This window comes from Pyrus communis, chromosome 12 (genome assembly GCF_963583255.1).
Source record: "Pyrus communis chromosome 12, drPyrComm1.1, whole genome shotgun sequence".
NCBI lineage: Eukaryota > Viridiplantae > Streptophyta > Magnoliopsida > Rosales > Rosaceae > Pyrus > Pyrus communis.
This window is the reverse complement of record NC_084814.1, coordinates 20,845,756-20,863,585: the sequence shown is the minus strand read 5'-3', so window position 1 is coordinate 20,863,585 and position 17,830 is coordinate 20,845,756. Positions and strand designations below refer to the sequence as shown.

General features: G+C 40.2%; 3 protein-coding genes across 3 annotated transcripts; 1 reads left to right on the top strand and 2 right to left on the bottom strand.

The window, feature by feature from the left end:
- The first annotated feature begins 78 nt into the window (after nucleotides 1–78).
- On the top strand, nucleotides 79–5,051 carry LOC137710869 (uncharacterized). Its single transcript, XM_068450022.1, has 12 exons — nucleotides 79–584; nucleotides 771–899; nucleotides 1,691–1,885; nucleotides 2,288–2,335; nucleotides 2,408–2,536; nucleotides 2,642–2,766; nucleotides 2,905–3,015; nucleotides 3,366–3,474; nucleotides 3,642–3,760; nucleotides 4,064–4,217; nucleotides 4,390–4,534; nucleotides 4,672–5,051. The coding sequence occupies exons 1-12, from the start codon at nucleotides 462–464 to the stop codon at nucleotides 4,731–4,733; spliced, it is 1,449 nt and encodes a 482-aa protein (XP_068306123.1). The 5' UTR covers nucleotides 79–461; the 3' UTR covers nucleotides 4,734–5,051.
- A 1,733-nt stretch (nucleotides 5,052–6,784) lies between these two features.
- Nucleotides 6,785–8,886, bottom strand: LOC137711308 (nucleoside diphosphate kinase 2, chloroplastic-like). Its single transcript, XM_068450536.1, has 7 exons — nucleotides 8,610–8,886; nucleotides 8,432–8,488; nucleotides 8,050–8,136; nucleotides 7,695–7,775; nucleotides 7,383–7,495; nucleotides 7,198–7,247; nucleotides 6,785–7,087 (listed from the first exon to the last, which is right to left on the bottom strand). Exons 1-7 carry the CDS (start codon nucleotides 8,847–8,849, stop codon nucleotides 7,020–7,022), a joined length of 696 nt encoding a protein of 231 aa, XP_068306637.1. The 5' UTR covers nucleotides 8,850–8,886; the 3' UTR covers nucleotides 6,785–7,019.
- A 1,795-nt stretch (nucleotides 8,887–10,681) lies between these two features.
- On the bottom strand, nucleotides 10,682–12,271 carry LOC137709897 (GRAS family protein RAD1-like). Its single transcript, XM_068448878.1, has one exon. It carries the CDS (start codon nucleotides 12,269–12,271, stop codon nucleotides 10,682–10,684), a length of 1,590 nt encoding a protein of 529 aa, XP_068304979.1.
- Nucleotides 12,272–17,830: the final 5,559 nt, after the last annotated feature.

The window sequence follows — 17,830 nt, the reverse complement described above, 5'->3', positions numbered from 1 at the left end:
TATATTCTTAGTATTAACTCGTATTCACTCTTTCTTACCACTTGAGCTAAACTGCTAACACTTTTAGACAATATCAAATCTCGACCAAATATCCTTCGTCATCCCCAAAAAGTTAGCAAATATTCGGTCACACGACAAAAGAACAAAGAGTTTGCTATCAATCATCAAAGCATCCAAAGCGAAACGAGCCTTACAAGCCAAGCAATTGTGAACCTTCCTAATCGTGTCACCACTCGACTCAGCCACATTCACACACTCACCACCCCCCCCAAAACAAAAAACTCACCGATATCGATTCGTGACTTCCCCCAAGTTCTGATTTTTGAGCCGAACCCATCAACAATGCCTCGATTGCATGCTAATTACTCTGTTTAATCTGCCCATTTGATTGGAATTTTAGGATTTTAAGCAAAATTGAAAGAAACCCAATTGCGATAAGAACAAGAGAAGCTCAGAGAGCTATGCTTCCTCTGCCTCCCATTGATCTCAAAGATGTTCAGCAGAAGCTCGCCACCCATTTCAGGCCATGGCAGCGTTCCTTTCAGTTCTGGGTTCGAGCTGTTGATATCTACACTGGCTACAAGGTCCCCAGACCTCTCTCTCTACATACACACACACACACACACACACATATATAGATATTTATACATATGTGTGTGTGTGTGTATTTGTATGTATGTTTGTGGGTGCACGCGTGAAATCTTTGAGAATTGCAGTGCCTGGTGATAGATATTGATTTGATGGTTTTTTTCTTTGTTTGGTTTTGATAGGCGTTTCAGCTGAGAGTGAGTTTGGTGAAGGATGCGAAGAAGCAAGAGGAAATGTGGGAGAGGCAGCATGAATTTGCAGCTGAGAAGATATATGCAATGTGCTCGGACCTTGGCGGTTTCTTCCTCAAGGTGTTCGATGAATTTACTGTTTTAATTTTTCGTATGGATTCCTTCATTCCTTGCCCTTGTGCCACTGGATTTAATTTTAGGGGGGCGGAATCGGGAAATCACTTGGATTATGTGTTTTGTATTGAAAACTGGATGTTTGTGTATGATTAGAAAAGTTAAAGAGTCATGCTTTATCAATTGCTTCTTGTTGCAGTGCATTTTAGACTGTCAACTAGGACTTAGAGTGGGTCCAAGTTGGGGAGTGATCTAGCTTGGTAGTACCGCATTCACACACATACACACGGGATTGTAGTGGGTCACCCATAACCGGGCTACGTCCTCTGTAGTATGTTGTAGTGTATTTGAGGACACATAGACATATTACATGGGAGAGGCATCAGATAAGAGCCTTTCTACAGAGAATTTGGGAGAGAAGAACAGTGCAAACGAAGGTGAGGAAAGCCTCCCTGGCTGCCTCTACGGCAGTTCCTTTTGTAGGCTTCTAAACTTCTTAAGTTGGTTCCAACACGTGGACACAATGTAAGGGTAATGTGGCCTAATAGAAACCACTCAGTAAATATCAATGGTCAAAGTTCTCCCTTGGTTGGTGGATCCTGGTGAGGCCCAATATGGTATAAACACTTGTTGTTCGTTTCGATTTGATTTCCAATTGGTTTCCAGATTAGGGTAGTTACTAGTTATCAGTGAACATATTGGTTTTAAAGAACCTTGGAATTCATCATTGGTGGTTTTTGGTTTTTGTAATTTTTGTGCTGAATACTGAGTTACTTCTTGAATGGGGTTTCAATTAGGTTGCCCAAATTGTCGGGAAGCCAGACTTGGCCCCAGCTGCATGGGTGAAAAGGCTTGTTACATTGTGTGATCACGCTCCTGCAACCCCATTTGATGCTGTGCAACTTATGTTGGAGATGGAGTTGGGTCGAAGTGTTGGCGAAGTGTTTGAAAGATTCGATGTGGATCCTCTTGGCTCTGCCTCAATTGCACAGGTATTTCTATTTATGAGTAATTTCTGGATTGCTAAAATTGCCACAGTAGAAGTTACAGTAGTAATTTGAAATTGCAAGTTAATATACTTGGCTAGTATCAGTATCAAGTTTTTAATTAAGAGAAACTTTCTGAAAGCAGACATGACTTGATGTTGATATTGTTCTTCTATAAGTATGTAATTTGCATCTAGAGCATTAATACTTAAGATTTTTGGTCAGATTAAGGAACAATTCGTCAAATTTCAGAGTTCTTGTTGGAATTTATAGTTATCTTTTTATTTGCATTTAATGCCTTTTTGGGCTAGCTGTTTTGTATCGGAGGCAACTATTCTGGAAACGGTATTAAAATGGTTGTGGAAGCATATACATTTTTACCTGATACGTGTTTTATGCTCAAACTAGGTTCACCGAGCAAGATTGAGAGGTGATAAAACTGATGTTGTTGTCAAGGTGAGGGAACTTAGAAAACTCTCTGGCTACTTTATGTTCTGTGAAATTCTGATTTCTTTTGGGCTATAACAGGTGCAACATCCTGGAGTTCAGGACCTAATGATGACAGATATCCATAACGTCCAAGCCTTTGCTTTATACATGCAAAAGACAGATATCAAATTTGATCTATACTCTGTAACTAAGGAAATGGAGAAACAGGTATCTAATACACACAGATTGTGGAATCATTCGTATGATAGATTATATCTGAAATACAATCATCAAAATCTGGAGAATAACTATCTTCTATGTTTCCATTTTAAGATTGGATACGAATTTGATTTCGTGAGGGAGGCTGATGCTATGGAAAAGATTAGACGTTTTTTGTATGAGAATAACAAAAGGAGTCCTGTTTTGGTGCCACGACTTATACGTGATATGGTCACTAGGTATGTAATGTTGCACCCCATTTTCTTTCCCTACCAATAATGATGCATTTGATGGTTTTTCCTTGTCAAATCGTTGCACCATTTATTTGTGGGTGCTGTAAGTCTTGTGATCTGATCAAGTGTTCTTTGTTTGGTTAGGAGAGTCTTAGTTATGGAATATATTGATGGAACCCCAATCCTGAACCTCGGTGATGAAATTGCGAAAAGAGGCATAAACCCTGGTGGTAAGATTGCAGCAGCCGCAAAGAAGTAAGCATATCCGTCCAGAGTTTGCTGAATTGTTTATCTACATGTGTATGTTATAAAATTGCATTTAATTGTCAATAAAGTGTTATTTATTTATTTTCATTAATTGTTTTACGTATTTCTTCAAAATTAGATATTCAAACTTTCATGTATTTTATTAGGAAGGGCCCCTTTGGTCAATTCAATACCTTAACTTTCCCCTTCTTTTGCAAACTGATTTCGTATATGAAGATTCTGAGAAAGTTCTCTGTTCTAGCTTTTCGAAAAAAAAATTCATGTTTGTCTTTTTATTAGCTAGTTTGTTCTCTCATAAGGAATGGAGAAGGACAATGATCTGTTTTCTAAATATGCAGGAAAATCCTTCAAAGCTTGACGCTAGCATATGGACAAATGATTTTGAAGACTGGTTTCTTCCATGCAGATCCTCATCCAGGAAATATTCTAATCTGTAAAGGCTCGGAGGTAAATGACCAACTTAAATTTGTAGGAAAATCTTTCATATTTTATGCTTTTTCTCCAGGAAAGCTACATACTTTTGTCTTTCTAGTTCATAACTTACATTGTAGATAAGATTTCCTTTAATTTGAACGGTAAGCTGATTCAGAATCTGTACAATTCTTGCAAGTTAGGTTGCCTTGCTGGACTATGGCCAAGTGAAAGATCTACCCAATGAGTTGAGACTTGGTTATGCTAACCTTGTTCTTGCCATTGCTGACGGTAACCCTATTAGAGCATCAGAGAGCTACAGGTAATTAATAACTTCACCGTTGTTGTTATACTTATTATAAATGGGAATAAGTAGCCAACAAGGCAAAAGAAACTAAGGCTAATATACAAGCTGCAAACTGCACGCAAGTGCATGTGAGTGTAAGGCTCATGGAGATAGAATCGCAATAAAGAAAATAGTTGAATTGCTGTGCTCATCTTGCATATATGAAACATGGGACTAAGTAAAAAAATTGACCTCTTTTCATTTTTCAATCTCAGTTTAATAAGGTGCTTTCCCGGTTGACTGTGTATGCACATTGTACTAATTTATTCCTCTTTACAGGGAGCTTGGCATAGAAACCTTAAGCAAATGTGAAAATGAACAGCATGAAATGTTGAAGTTGGCACAGACAATGTTTGACACAAAATTACCCCCCGGAGTGACGATGCTGCAACCTTTTTCAGACGAATCTTCAATTAAAAAAATTGCGGTTCAGGTATCCCTAGATTCCATATTTTCATCGACTCCTTAATTCACATCATTTCATTACTTTGGTTATCAACTAGTAAAGGCATTAATTTGTTCTGTCTTACTCTAATGCCTTGTGTTTCCTAATTTACAAGCGATTTTTTACTTGCTGTTTCCCCTATTGTCCCTACCTCTTGTAGGGTTTTCCAGAGGAGTTGTTTTCTGTACTTCGGACAGTGCATCTCCTGAGAGGACTTAGCGTCGGTTTGGGAATCAACTACTCATGTGCGGAACAATGGAGACCAATTGCAGAAGAAGCTTTGTTCCGTGCTGGGAGATTAAAAGGTAGCCTTTCCAAACTCCATATTCTTGTGCTAACCCGTCATGAGGAAGCATGTTCACGGAATCGCTCTTATTTGAATGTTTGAATACTACCCCTTGGGTTGTATTCTGATGTCTCTTTCATTCACATTCTCTACCAGGTAGGCCCATCAAAGCCAGAGGTCGTAGGCGCGGTTTATCGAGGTTATTCAGGAGAGACTGATTATCTTGTAAGAAGAGGCAGCCTTTTACTGATATAGTGATAGTGTTTTTCCTAATTGTGTGATTAATGTTAAACGTAAAGGACGAAAATTCAATTCATCCAATGGTGTATATTCTGTATTCGTTATGTAATTATGCTCTCACTTCTATTCTACGTGTAATTATGGTTAGTTGCGACAATCGTCCATGAACTCATGCCCCTGTTCCATATTGGTCCTTCAATTGCGTCACGGGTCTCACTTGAGTCATTTCATCACACTTTCGTCTGTTTTGATCATTTTAGCTCTCAAATGGAGATGGAATGACTGAAGACACGTGACGCAATTGGAAGGGCTATATACTTTGCAAACTGAATTGAAACACCAAAGTAGAATGCGGGTATAAGTTTAGAGACCACTACCGTAATTAACCCTAAATCATAATAAGACTACTAAAAACCGCTTTACTTTGATTTTATCTTCGAAAAATAAAAACACATTCATCCTCGCTACCCCAAGGCAATCCAAGCAAAAGCACAACGAAGCAACTGCGTGTGCCATATGGTGTATAGTTGCAAGCAAACGGTTCAAATGGAAACATATTACGATCTAATAACATTCTCCTTAGCTGTGAATAAGAGGTCTCGTGTTCGACATCCCACCTCTCAAATCCTTAGGATCTTTGTAATTATAAATAAAATAAGAAAATTGCCAAGGGTCTGGCCCAGTCAATGCAGTCGGGCTCGCCCCAAAAAGAAAGAGTTCAAATCATGCTTCCCGCCATTCCTCTGTTTTTCCCGCGCCCTTCACTTCTACTTTCTCTCTCTCCTCAAAGTGAAGACCACATTCAGATCTGAGAGAGAGAGACCGAGAGATGTTTGGGAGGATAAGAGCGTCGTCTTGCCCGGCTGAGAGCTTGGAGAGACCGCCGTCCAAGATTCGTAAAGACGATTCTCTTTCTATATACGGTAACACCACTGCTCCTCTTCCACCTATTACTGTCTTTTTTTTTTTTTTTTTTATTCCGAATGATTTGCAGACGTATTTTCCATCGCGCTTGTTTCTGGGCACTGCCAACTGTTTGATAATTTGCTTCACTGACATTTTTCTTATGGAGTGTTGCAACCTCATAATCTTAGCAGAAATCTGTATTGCATATTCGCCCACCGCGTTGTTTTTCCCTACTTAGTTCTTCAATCTGCACATGAAGCCATGTTTTGGTGACCGAGAATCTGAGATCCACCGTTTGAAACCCAGCGATTCAATTCGATTTTTTTCCCTTTTCGGGCAAGCAAGTTCTTCATTTTGTATTGGTGTTTTAATTTACATGTAGCTACTGGCTAGCTAAGATTGTTACTTTGGAAGAATGCTTGGAAAAAATTTTCACTTGGGTAACTATCTGCTAGGCCGCAAACGCGATCGTTGTCATTAATTTCCCTTTTCTTTGATGCAGAGTCTACACTTTTGAAGCTCAAATTAGGTTCTAAACGCAATTTAAGTCCATGCTCCAATGAGGTAGGGGAGACAGATGCCGGTTCTACTTCAAGCTCTCCCGATCCAGAGCCAATGAAGATAGACGCAAATTGTGCTTATTCTGCTGGCACTTCACCGGGTTGTATTGAAGCCGCCAGCTCTCCTCAACAGGAGTTTATGACACTAGACACGGATTGTTCCTCACCAAGAAGTTCGATGAGTTTCAGTGATTGTCATTCGACAGGCACCTTGAAACAGCAACGGAGCACAGACACTTCAGTTTTCTACCTCTTTTCAAAATTTAAGAGAGCTCAAGAAGCAATCTGCTCAACCTCTGGGGATACAACGATGACTGAGAATGCAAGTATTTCTCCAAGTTCTATCGGTTGCCAATCTTTTAACAGCACAGAACATTCGGAACAGGAATGTATGAACTCTTTACCTGCTAGTTGCGCCTAATTTCGCACTGGCGATTTGTCATGGTCTTTATCTACGTTGGTTGTTGAAGAAAATTGCAAACGGAGGGCATGATCGTGCCCGATCAGTGTGAAGCCGATTTAGTATTGTAACTTTATAAACCCAATTGAGGGATGAATAATGTTTATGTATGTGGAATTGTTTTGTAATTCATCATTTAATTTGAAAGAATGTGAAGGTACAACGCCGAAGGAATATGAAAAAAAATTCTTCAAGCTTCAAAATCACAGATTTAACATGATAGTTTATGACGGGTTATTGAATCGTCTAAGATCACATACATAACCGACACAGAGATATAGGGGCTCAGCAAACTCTTTCAAAATCATATCCCTCGCTAGAACTGAGTTTCGGAGAAATCACTCCCTTAACCACGGTGCTTGAACTGGTGTCCACTGACATAATTCACCTTCTTTGAACCAGAGAGCTGCATCGTTCAAATAACAAATGAGACAAAGGAGTAGACGGGGTTGAAGATGAGAAATATCCATCAGAAAAGAGTAACGATGTGGAAAAAACAAAAAAAAGTAAGCCTACCTATTTCACGCTTTCCATTTTCAGGGCTGTCACTCCCATGAACCACGTTCCTGCCAAGATTTTCATACAAGATCTCTCCCCATTAGAGTCCACATACCATCAAGTGAAAATAAAAGAACTACTAGTGACCGGATGCAACTTAATAGACGTCAGTACTCAACTACCAAAACGTTAAAGAGCCCAACCTTCCTGTTTGAACAGCAAGATCCCCTCTTATAGTTCCAGGTTCAGCTTGTAGAGGATTTGTAGCCCCAATCAACTTACGTGCTGCAGCGACAACACCAACACCCTCCCATGCCTTGCTAGCATAACAACATGATCAGTATTGTTGTAAGAGAATACAGCTAAAATACAACGCCAACACCCTCCCATGCCTTGCTAGCATAACATCATGATCACTATTGTTGTAAGAGAATACAGCTAACATACACCTCGGATTCATTGGTTTCCATGTGACTCGTACAAAATAGAGGAGAATTAGGATCAATCTTTCATACCATGCACACAACGGGGCCAGATACAATGTAGTCGATCAATTTGGGGAAGAACGACTTTCCCTTGAGATCCTTATAATGCTCCTGAAACAACAAAAGTCACGTACATAAGGGCACACAGTCGAACCATACTAACTCTTCCATGAATACATAATGCTCTTGAACACTATAAATGAGATTAAAATTGCGTGTATCTGAAGATTGATTGCAAAGAATGCATAAATCATACTAAATACAAGATTGAATCTCATCAATAGGTGCTTTAAAAAGTGACCACACAGAACTACCAGAATATCACAATGTACTTTCGAAAGCTTATTTCGGGTTTTCTACAAAGCAAAAAAGAAAAGAGACAAACCTCTGCCAAATCTTGGGGGCACTGGAAGAGCTTCAAGCCAGTCAGCTTAAATCCCTTCTTTTCAAACCTTGAGATTATCTCTCCAACCTAAAACAATTCACCCCATATCACACATACGGATAATACCATGAATACCAAGCTAAAATAAAAAACCCGAAAGGTCTTCCTCCTGTCCAGTCAATAATTGGATTCACTTAAAGTTCAAGCTTTCGTTTTTTCAAAACCCCAGAAACTGAAAATTAAGAACACAAACAAAATTTCTGAAATTTCATAGCCGCCCCACGTTTTTCCAGCTACCAATTACCCCAACACAACATAGAGCCGTTAAAATTTGGCGAAGAAAAATACAAAAATACAAAGTTCGAGAATTGAATTCGCTTACAAGGCCACGTTGAACTCCATCAGGCTTCACCATTACGTACGTCTCATCAACTTGTTCCTGAAAAAACACAAAGCCGCCATTAAAATCCCAAAAATTCCAAATAAGTTTTCACTAAATGGAAAATTAAACAATGGGTTTTCAACAATTTTGAAAAATATGAAGAGGGTAGGAGGCAAACCAGTGAAGCAACCAAGTGGGGAAGAAAGATGCGAGGTTTGGGGAGGGTTCTGGCATGGGGACGAGCTGGGAAATATGAGAAAAGATGGAGGCTTGAAGGGAATGCAGATAGTTGGTGGTGGTGGTGGGCGCGTAGGTTAGGCTTGTGGTGGGCGGAGGGTAAGCTACTGCAGCTTCTTCTGCGTTGAAGGGATGAGGGAAAGCCTGGACTTGCTCCGCCAAACACTGCCACGGTTTCCATCCAGTCTCTCTGCTTCTCCTTTCTCTATCCCTCCCTTTCTCCCTGCACGTGTTTATATAATCACTTTTACAGGAAGCTTTAAGGGAATGAATCCCTATTTAAAAAAAAAATGATGACATCCTTAATTGTTAGATTCGGTTTTAATGAAATCTTGTGGTTGAGATTTTATGACCTGTGACTTAATCTCAGCCACAAAATTTCATTAAAGTCAAATCTAATGGTTAAGAGAGTGTTCCTATTTTTTTTTTTATAAAATAGGAATCCCTTTCCTTAAAAAACCCTTACTTTTTCATAAATAATTTAGTTTTAACTTTTTGGTTAAAATAATTTCTGAAATTATATGAGAATTTATTGAGACGATAAGTATTGTTTTCTTTGCTAAGTCAAGAATTAGGTTGAATTGCACTATAGTTAAACCGTTTTAATGAACAAGAAACCAAAAAATGAGTTAAGACTTGTTATATGCACCGTAATGGATAACATCCTCTCTTTCTAAACTTTTTGTAAATATATACTAGAAGATGAGCACACACTCTATGTATGTAAACAACCGTTCAACTCCTCCTACGTTCTCCTCAAGCGCAACCGCTTCAGTTTATTCCAACTAATCCAAAAAAATCATGATTTCACTTACCTGTATGAAAAAATGATGGTGGGACAATTTCTCTTAATGAGTGCATATTTTTTATCTTATGTAAATATTTCGATACAAAATTATTATTTTGCCCTTCTTATGTAAATATTGTGTATAAAAAATGAGGGCAAAATAGGAAAAAAGGAAAAATAAGTTCAAAATATACAAAATTACTATTTTACCCTCTCAATGTCAACATTGTGTATTCAAAAGTGAGGGTAAAATTGGAAGAAAATTGGGCAAAAAGTTGACAAGCCCTCTTCTCTTGATAGAATAGAATTTCTCTTGTGAATATGCCTTTCAAATAATGCCAAGGCTTTGGGAGACTCATACACCTATGAGCTTTGAATTTTCGTATTTTATTAAAAAATGTTAAATAATATTTGTTGTATCAATAATGCTACAGATGTATGCGTTAATAATTAACCGGAATACATATTAGAATAAATCAGACTATGTTGATGTGAGTTAAATTTGGTATTCCAAACAATATTCTAACTTGACAACTTGTATATCAACTGAAGTTTAACATACTTTATTGTATGTACGATTTTCCTACTTGAAATCATTCTATCCGTGCATATTTCTCATTTTCCATTGATGTAAAGTTTAATTTCACCTACAAGTTCTGCAAAATGAGGAAGACAATTATGAAGAAAAGTAGCAAATTGTACGTCCCTCAACATAATTATTTACTTGCTCTTAATTATTTTGGACATTAGATTGCTAATAATCTAGCTCATTGTTCTACAAAATCTGAACTCTTTACATTGGAAATTTGAGATTGGCTTTAGAGTAATTTTTGAGAGAGACTGAGTGGAACTTTCATAATTTCCATCACTAAGATTGTCACCTTTGATTATTAAAAAGAATGAAATAAATTGTAATTCATGTACAATTGAAATAATGTTAATCTCAGCCTAAATTAAATATCCACACGAAGGAGGCTATTTCCTCTTTATTCCATCTAAACAGCTCAACTTTGAAAGCCAAACTCACTTATTTTTCAACTGTTCCAACACAGTTTGCAGCCAATGACACAGAACACAAAGTAGTCACCCAAATCAGCTTTCCAAGATCCCTGGAATTGCTTTATTGGAATTTGGTGTGAAATGTGAGTTGGGATTTTTTTTGTACTTTTTTTTTTGGTTTTTTAACTGAATTTTGAGCTGCGATTTTGGAACTGAAAAATGTTTGATTAGCATTTCCAGCAGGAGGCAGCAACAATGGGCTTGGATTGCCAACCAAGAACCAAACAACCCTTCTCTTCCATGATAGTGTAGCCCTCACAGACCTTGATCTTTCCGAGCCACTGCTTTGCCTGAGCCAACATCTTAATCTGCGTAGCCTGAAACCCTGCACGGCTCATCCTCCGGCGCCACTGATCAACCCTCTCGTGCCTCTCCACCCTTGTCGGCCCCTCACAGCTAATTATGTTCTTAATCTCCTCAGCAAAGTAGAACTGCTCCATCTTCGCGCGCCTCGTGTCATATTTTGGCAGCATGGCATCGAGGGAGTCAAAGATTGCAGAGTAATAATGCAGTGCTTCCATAAACCTCCCCAAGAAAAATGGTCCATTGTGGCTTGAGTCTTGCTCCACAAGAACCAAGATTTTGGGCGAAAGCTCATGGATCATCTGCAGGACAGAATTGAGAGCTCCTCTGCTTTCTTTCACCACACAATGCAACTGAAGAATGCTATTGACAACAAGGACTTCACCATCATACATTTTGATGTCCTCCGGACGCAGGTTTTCCAAATTGCTTTCCACCACAGAAAACTCCAGGTTTATTCCCAAGCTTTCGGCATAGGCCTTGAGCTCTCCTCCAATGATTTGCAATCTGTCACCGCAAAGGCCAACCCCGGTTATTCTAAGGCGTGTAGGTGGCTGGCCTGTACGTGTGGCAAGGCTTTGGATCAAGCCTCGCCACTGGTCTCCATGTGGTAGACCAAGGGTCATCCCAAGGTCTACCACATGAACAAAACTCTCTCCCTCAAAGGCTTCCAATATTGATGAATTGGCCACAAAGTGACCAAACTGAATGTGGGGGCAAATCTCATAAACAAGGCGCAATGCCTCTTCCTTCTTGTCCAAGGCAAAGTCTTTCGTGCTCATTGCGGACCCAATGAACCCTACTGCCCCGAGCGGTTGAACCAGGGCTAGGCGGTTGGCAAGGCCTTGGACAAAACATGATGCCACGCGCTGGAATGAAGAGCCAAAGACCAAAGCATTGGCCCGAAGCTCAGATAGTAACACGGAGGCATGTGACTTGTCGCGACAAGCAACAGCTTCAGCGCAAGCAATTAGGAGCTGAACAAGCCTCATCCCATCAGCAGTTCCGTCCTCCTCCGCTCCATTTTCCTTGGCATTGGACATAGCTGTTGCTGCCTCCTCAACAGCCTCAGCTGCAAGGTACCTTTGTGAGTAAGTCCAAATATGATCCCTGAAATGAAGCCTTGGCAAGGTCTTGAAGCTATTCGCGCTGCTGCTGCGGCTGAGGCTGATGTCAGTAATGCAACTACCTTCGCTTCCTCCACCACTATAAAGGCTGTTATGACTGTCGGAGATATTTATATTCCCTTTCAGCCTCTTATGGTCTCCGCTTTCATCCGAGTAAGGGAGGATAGAAACTGTAGCGCCCTCCTCCAGAAAGGGTGTGTATGGATAAGGATAGCAAGGCATGGCTGAGGCAGCAGAGTGAGTAATGAGATCAAGGACACTCCTTTTATTAGTCCTTTCATTATTGATCATGAACTCCTTAGGCAGGAATTTTCGGTTTGGCCCCATCTCTCATACCTATCCTTCTCTTCTCCCTCCTCTTTTCTCAAAATATATTCAATAAAGCCCTGAAAGACCCCAATCCCAAGCAGCAAGGACTTAAATAGCTAGCGATCTTCTTGTGATTTCGGATATTACAAGGGAGATTATAAAACTCGAACGAAGGGAAGAGTTAGGACAGATGGTGTCTACCTGCACAAAACATCAGAAAAACTCGTCAATAAACTTTACGGCAAAGACCTCTCCAAGGACAAGGCTTGTCTATGTATGTCACACTCCCATAATCTTGGATTTTATAGTTTGTTCCTCTCCTGGGAGGTAACTATGTTATCAGTAATCCAAACACCTTTTAGGGTTTGTCATTTTCTGCATTGTCTTATTCTCTGCGGCCTCCTGCCCATTGAACCTCCCTCAATCTTTTTCTCTCTCCACAGATAAGTTGTGTTAAAGTTAAAAGGACGATCCAACGGTTCACTACTAAGCACATCAATAAGACCCTAACTTGATCACCTGCGTAATTCAATAGTTACGAGGTTTTATACAAAAAGCCTCAATGCAAGAGAGATCTTGATCAGATTTCCAACATGTGAGACATGCTTTTAACAAGTTGTTTTTGTGAGTCATTTCATATACATCAATCTAGATTACTTATTGGTGAGGTAGTGCTCCAGTCAGCTTTACACCTCCAATGTTTTCGGGTAAACTAAGGTTCTTTACAGCGGAAAACAACGTTGTTTCTTTACTACCCTTTTCAGCCACACTAGGTTTTGACGATTCCTAGAGTGCTGTTTTTTTTTTTTTTTTTTTTTTCCAAGTTTCATTTTCATGGATCGTAAACTCCATCTCCTCATCTTCTTCCATTCAGCGATTCGTATTCCCGACTTCGTTGCACATATTTACGTACTTACGAACAATTTAATCACGTGTAGGAAGATTGCAGGCCGATTTATGAACAATTCAATGGGGATTGTTGAACATTGTAGCATGCAGACCAGACCAGCCTACCCAATGCATCTTTCATTGAATTTATTCTTTTGCCGGCTTCCATGAAAACAATGAGCAAAAACAAGCAGATGCATGCAAAACTGGAGGTACATTGCGACGCAATAGATCCCCCTACGTTTCTACAAGTTACATCTTTGTATTATTTAATTTATATTGCGATTCTTGAACAATAATTTGTGGATTTTTCTTCATTTTTATAATTAACAACTCGCGTCATCCATTGCGTCATCGATCGATACGATCAGTGTAGCATATTCTAAGGGCTTATTTCAGTTAGCATCTACACACATACACACACAGAGGCCATTTCTCTAAAGGGATCTCCATTTTTTGGTAAAAATGAGGACTAGTTGTAAGGTTCACTCCATGTATAATTTCAACGATCTGAACCGTCTATTTTACAAGTTTCGATTTAGATATCATCCTTGCAAAAATTCATTTTAATCTGAAATCATTTGCCTATATAATTATCATGATGAAATTTAATTATTTCTTATAGAACAAAGTGTTCGTTAATTTCTTTTAACTCAATTAGATGTCTCAAATATTTTTGATTTGGCTAATATTTTGTAAGGATGATCTATGAGGTACAATTTGAAAAATAGATGGTTCAGATCATTAAAGTTCGATGTGATGTGAGCCCCACGTTTTTGTGGGGTCCACTCCGTAATGTAGTTTAATGATCTGAATTGTCTATCTTTTAGAACAACATTCATAGATTATTCTTGCAAAATAATTAGACAAATCCAAAACAATTAAGATATTCGTTTGTAGTGATGAAAATGGACATCCAATAGTCGTATGAGTTCAAATTTGGGGGATTTTGGTAGACATGATAGGAAAATCTAAAAGATAAACGGTTCGGATCGTTGAAATACATTACGAAGTGGACCTCCCAAAAACATAGGTAAAAAATTATATAAAAATAAGTGATGTCACGGATCCGTCCTCTCATATACATATATACTTATACAGGCCCTTTATGCAAAGGGATCACCATTTTTTTCAAAAAAAATGGGGATTAGGTGTGGGACTCACTCCACATCGAACTTCAACGATCCAAACATCTATTTTGTAAGTCTCGATTCATAGATCATCCTTGCAAAAATTCAATTCAATCCGAAACCATTTGCATATTTAATTATCAAGATAAAATTTCATTGTTTCTTATATAACAAAGTATTCGTTAATTTCTTTGAACCCAATTAAATGTCTTAAACATTTTCGATTTAGCTAATATTTTGCAAAGATGATCTATGAGGTGGAACTTGAAACATAGACGCTTCGGATCGTTAAGTTCAATGTAATGTGAACCCCACAACTAATCCCCATTTTTATATTAAAAAAAAATATCATTTCCCTTAAAGATTTCCTATACTTATATATATTAACAATGAACAAGACCCACTAAGTACCTTTATAAAAATATAAATTGTACAGAAATAGAAACGATATCGACTTGGGCAATACTAATTTATTTTCATTGTAAGCATATATAAACCAATCCACTAAAAACATAAATTGACCCAAAAGAAGTAATAGATTAGAAACATCAATTTCCTCTTCATTTGAATATCTGAATTTTTTAATTCTGGGTGTTCAGATTCTTACTAAGAGCAATGTATTAAGTTTTAAGAATTGTCTGTCCATTTCCTGGCTAGCTGGGAATGCAGAGGTTCCAAGTGTCACGGGCCATAAGTCACAAACAAAGAAAATGCCCAAGACATCATTTATCTAAGCCCATAAAGCCTTGTCTTCATAGAAGCTTCCGGAACATCCCGGAGAAATCAAGAACATGGCGGAGCATTCAAGATAATCTAGGGCATTCCGGAACAATCCACACAAGTGTACATATTCAAGCCTCACCTAGAACAATCTAGATTAGGCAAGTTGTATCTAGAACTATTCTAGATATTTTTGGATGTAAGTAGGGAATTCTAGAACCCTCCATTGAGGAGGTTACTTAGGCCTATAAATAGGAGGCAAGGCCATTTGGCCAAAGCATCCAAGAGTTGTAAGCAATTGTAAAGCTCTCCAAAGTTTCAATACAAAACTTCCATTCTCCCATCTTCTAAGTGATCTTAGCATTCTCCAAGCTATCTTAGCTTTCTTTGTGATTCAATCCGGGGAAGCGAGGCTTCAAAGGCTTACTTAGCTTGTTCATCGAGGTTTCAAGTCTAAGTGCCGCACGGGCGGAAGGCTTAAAGAGTCATCCCGTGACAGCTGGTATCAGAGCCAAGCTCGCGAATCACTTAAAAGAAAGTAGGATATGGCAAGTGGAGAAATGGTGTCCGGAGTCTCCGACCCAAGGGAGCGTACTGCCGAGGTGCAAGATGTTGCCAAGAGCAAGCCAAAGTTAAAGGACTTGCAAGCATCAATGGAGACCATGGAGGAGCGACTCGAGAAGGTGGAACGAACCATACTCGAGTTCGATACTCGACTTGATGAGGACGTTGTCGACAAGGAGGAAATCCAAACCATGGTGGAAGATGGTAAGGATGAACCACGTGGCTTGGTGGAAGGGCTACGAGATGAGCTCCTTGGCGCCCTCAATACCATGGCCGACAAGATGCGGAGGGAAGTCCAGGTTCACCTTGACAACATGGAGGCAAGGCTTGTGGCGCTTCAAGAGGAGATAAAAGACACAAAAGAACTTAAGGGAGATGTGGCGTTTTGCAAAGAAGCAATTGTGAAGCAATTCGTGCAAGGGCCGAGGGAAATCAAGGCGTTGGACTCCAAGGTAATCGACTCCTTTAAACCCAAATCCTATAATGGGAAAAGGGAAGCAAAGGAGCTCGACACATTTGTGTGGAACGTGGAGCGATACTTCAAGTACCTGAAGCTTGAAGATGAAGAGTCCAAAATCGCAACGGCAACCATGTTCTTAGCTGACAATGCCCTTATGTGGTGGCGTCGCCGGAGCATGGAGATTGAACAAGGTACGTTCTCCCTCACCACTTGGGATGAATTTAAGAAAGATCTTATGTTGCACTTCTATCCCCAAAATGCCAAGTACGAAGCCAAGGAGAAACTAAGGTGGCTCAAGCAAACGGGGAGTGTCAAAGACTATGTCAACACCTTCGTGAGCTTGTTATTCGAGGTGCCCAACATGTTAGAAGAAGACAAGCTCATGTACTTCATGAGTGGACTGCAAAATTGGGCAAAACTCGAACTACAAAGGAGGCACGTGCAAACATTGTCTGATGCCATTGCCGCCGCCGAATCCTTGATTGAATTTAGATCAAGCCACCAAGGTGATTCCAAGTCGACGGGGAAGAGGGGTAACCATGAGAAAAGTGGGGGAGCACATAAGCCGAAGGATAAGGCGGAGACAAGCAAAGGGGCTGAGACAAGCAAACCGAAGGAGAAGAAAGCCGATAAGCATGACAAAGGCAAGGGTAAGTCTTGGCAACCCACTTGTTACTTATGCAACGGCCCTCACATGATGCGAGATTGCCCACAAAAGAACGCCCTTAAGGCCATAGTTTTCAAGGAGAACAAGGCTGAGGAGAGTAACGATGCAAGGATGGGATGCATCCGTCTCCTGAATGCCATCCAAACAACCCTTCCACAACCTAAGGCTCAAGTTGAGGGAGGATCATTGTTCGTCGACGTCAAGACTGGTGACAAGACGACGCGTGTGTTAGTGGACACAGGAGCAACACACAACTTCATGACGTCGGAGGAAGCTATAAGGCTTGGCCTCCGAGTCACAAAGGAGCCCGGTAGCGTAAAGACGGTAAATTCCGCTGCCACCCCCATCGTCGGAATTGCACGCAATGTGCAAGTAGACATTGGCGCATGGAAGGGAAAAATCGACTTCACCATTGTCAAGATGGACGACTATGGCGTAGTCATTGGGCTAGAGTTCATGGACAAGGTACGAGCCTTTCCCATTCCCTTCTACAATATTTTCTGTATCTTGGACGAAGGAAGACAACCTTGCCTGGTGCCATTGGAGAGGCAAGCCAAGAAGTGTACCCAGCACTTGTCGGCAATGCAATTTGCCAAGTCCTGGAAGAAAGGCGAGGCCACATTTCTTGCAACCCTAATGTTGAATGAAGGGGAGGAGAAGTACGGGCCTTTGCCGAAACAAGTGGAAGCAGTCCTTATGGAGTTCGCGGACGTGATGCCTAAGGAACTGCCAAAGAAGTTGCCACCAAGGAGAGAGGTCGACCATGCGATTGAGTTGGAGCCTGGTGCTAAGCCTCCCTCCAAATCACCTTATAGGATGTCGCCACCCGAGTTGGAGGAATTGAGGAAGCAACTCAACGAGCTACTTGATGCTGGCTACATCCAACCCTCCAAATCCCCATATGGTGCGCCCGTCTTGTTCCAACGCAAGAAAGAAGGTAGCCTAAGGTTGTGCATCGACTATCGAGCATTAAACAAGATTACCATCAAGAACAAGTACCCACTCCCGTTGATCGCCGACTTATTCGATCAACTTGGTGAAGCAAGGTACTTCACAAAGTTAGATCTTCGATCGGGATACTACCAAGTGAGGATAGCCCCTGGAGACGAATCGAAGACGGCGATGGTGACCAGATATGGATCGTTCGA

Coding starts and splice junctions, on each gene's coding strand:
- LOC137711308 (XM_068450536.1), bottom strand. CDS start 8,849: ATGGAAACCGTGGCAGTGTTTGGCGGAGCAAGTCCAGGCTTTCCCTCA. Junction 8,489..8,609: donor CCCACTTGGTTGCTTCACTG/GTTTGCCTCCTA, acceptor GTGTTTTTTCAG/GAACAAGTTGATGAGACGTA. Junction 7,776..8,049: donor GCCCCCAAGATTTGGCAGAG/GTTTGTCTCTTT, acceptor TTGTTGTTTCAG/GAGCATTATAAGGATCTCAA.
- LOC137709897 (XM_068448878.1), bottom strand. CDS start 12,271: ATGGGGCCAAACCGAAAATTCCTGCCTAAGGAGTTCATGATCAATAAT.
- LOC137710869 (XM_068450022.1), top strand. CDS start 462: ATGCTTCCTCTGCCTCCCATTGATCTCAAAGATGTTCAGCAGAAGCTC. Junction 2,537..2,641: donor CTAAGGAAATGGAGAAACAG/GTATCTAATACA, acceptor TTCCATTTTAAG/ATTGGATACGAATTTGATTT. Junction 3,761..4,063: donor AGAGCATCAGAGAGCTACAG/GTAATTAATAAC, acceptor TCCTCTTTACAG/GGAGCTTGGCATAGAAACCT.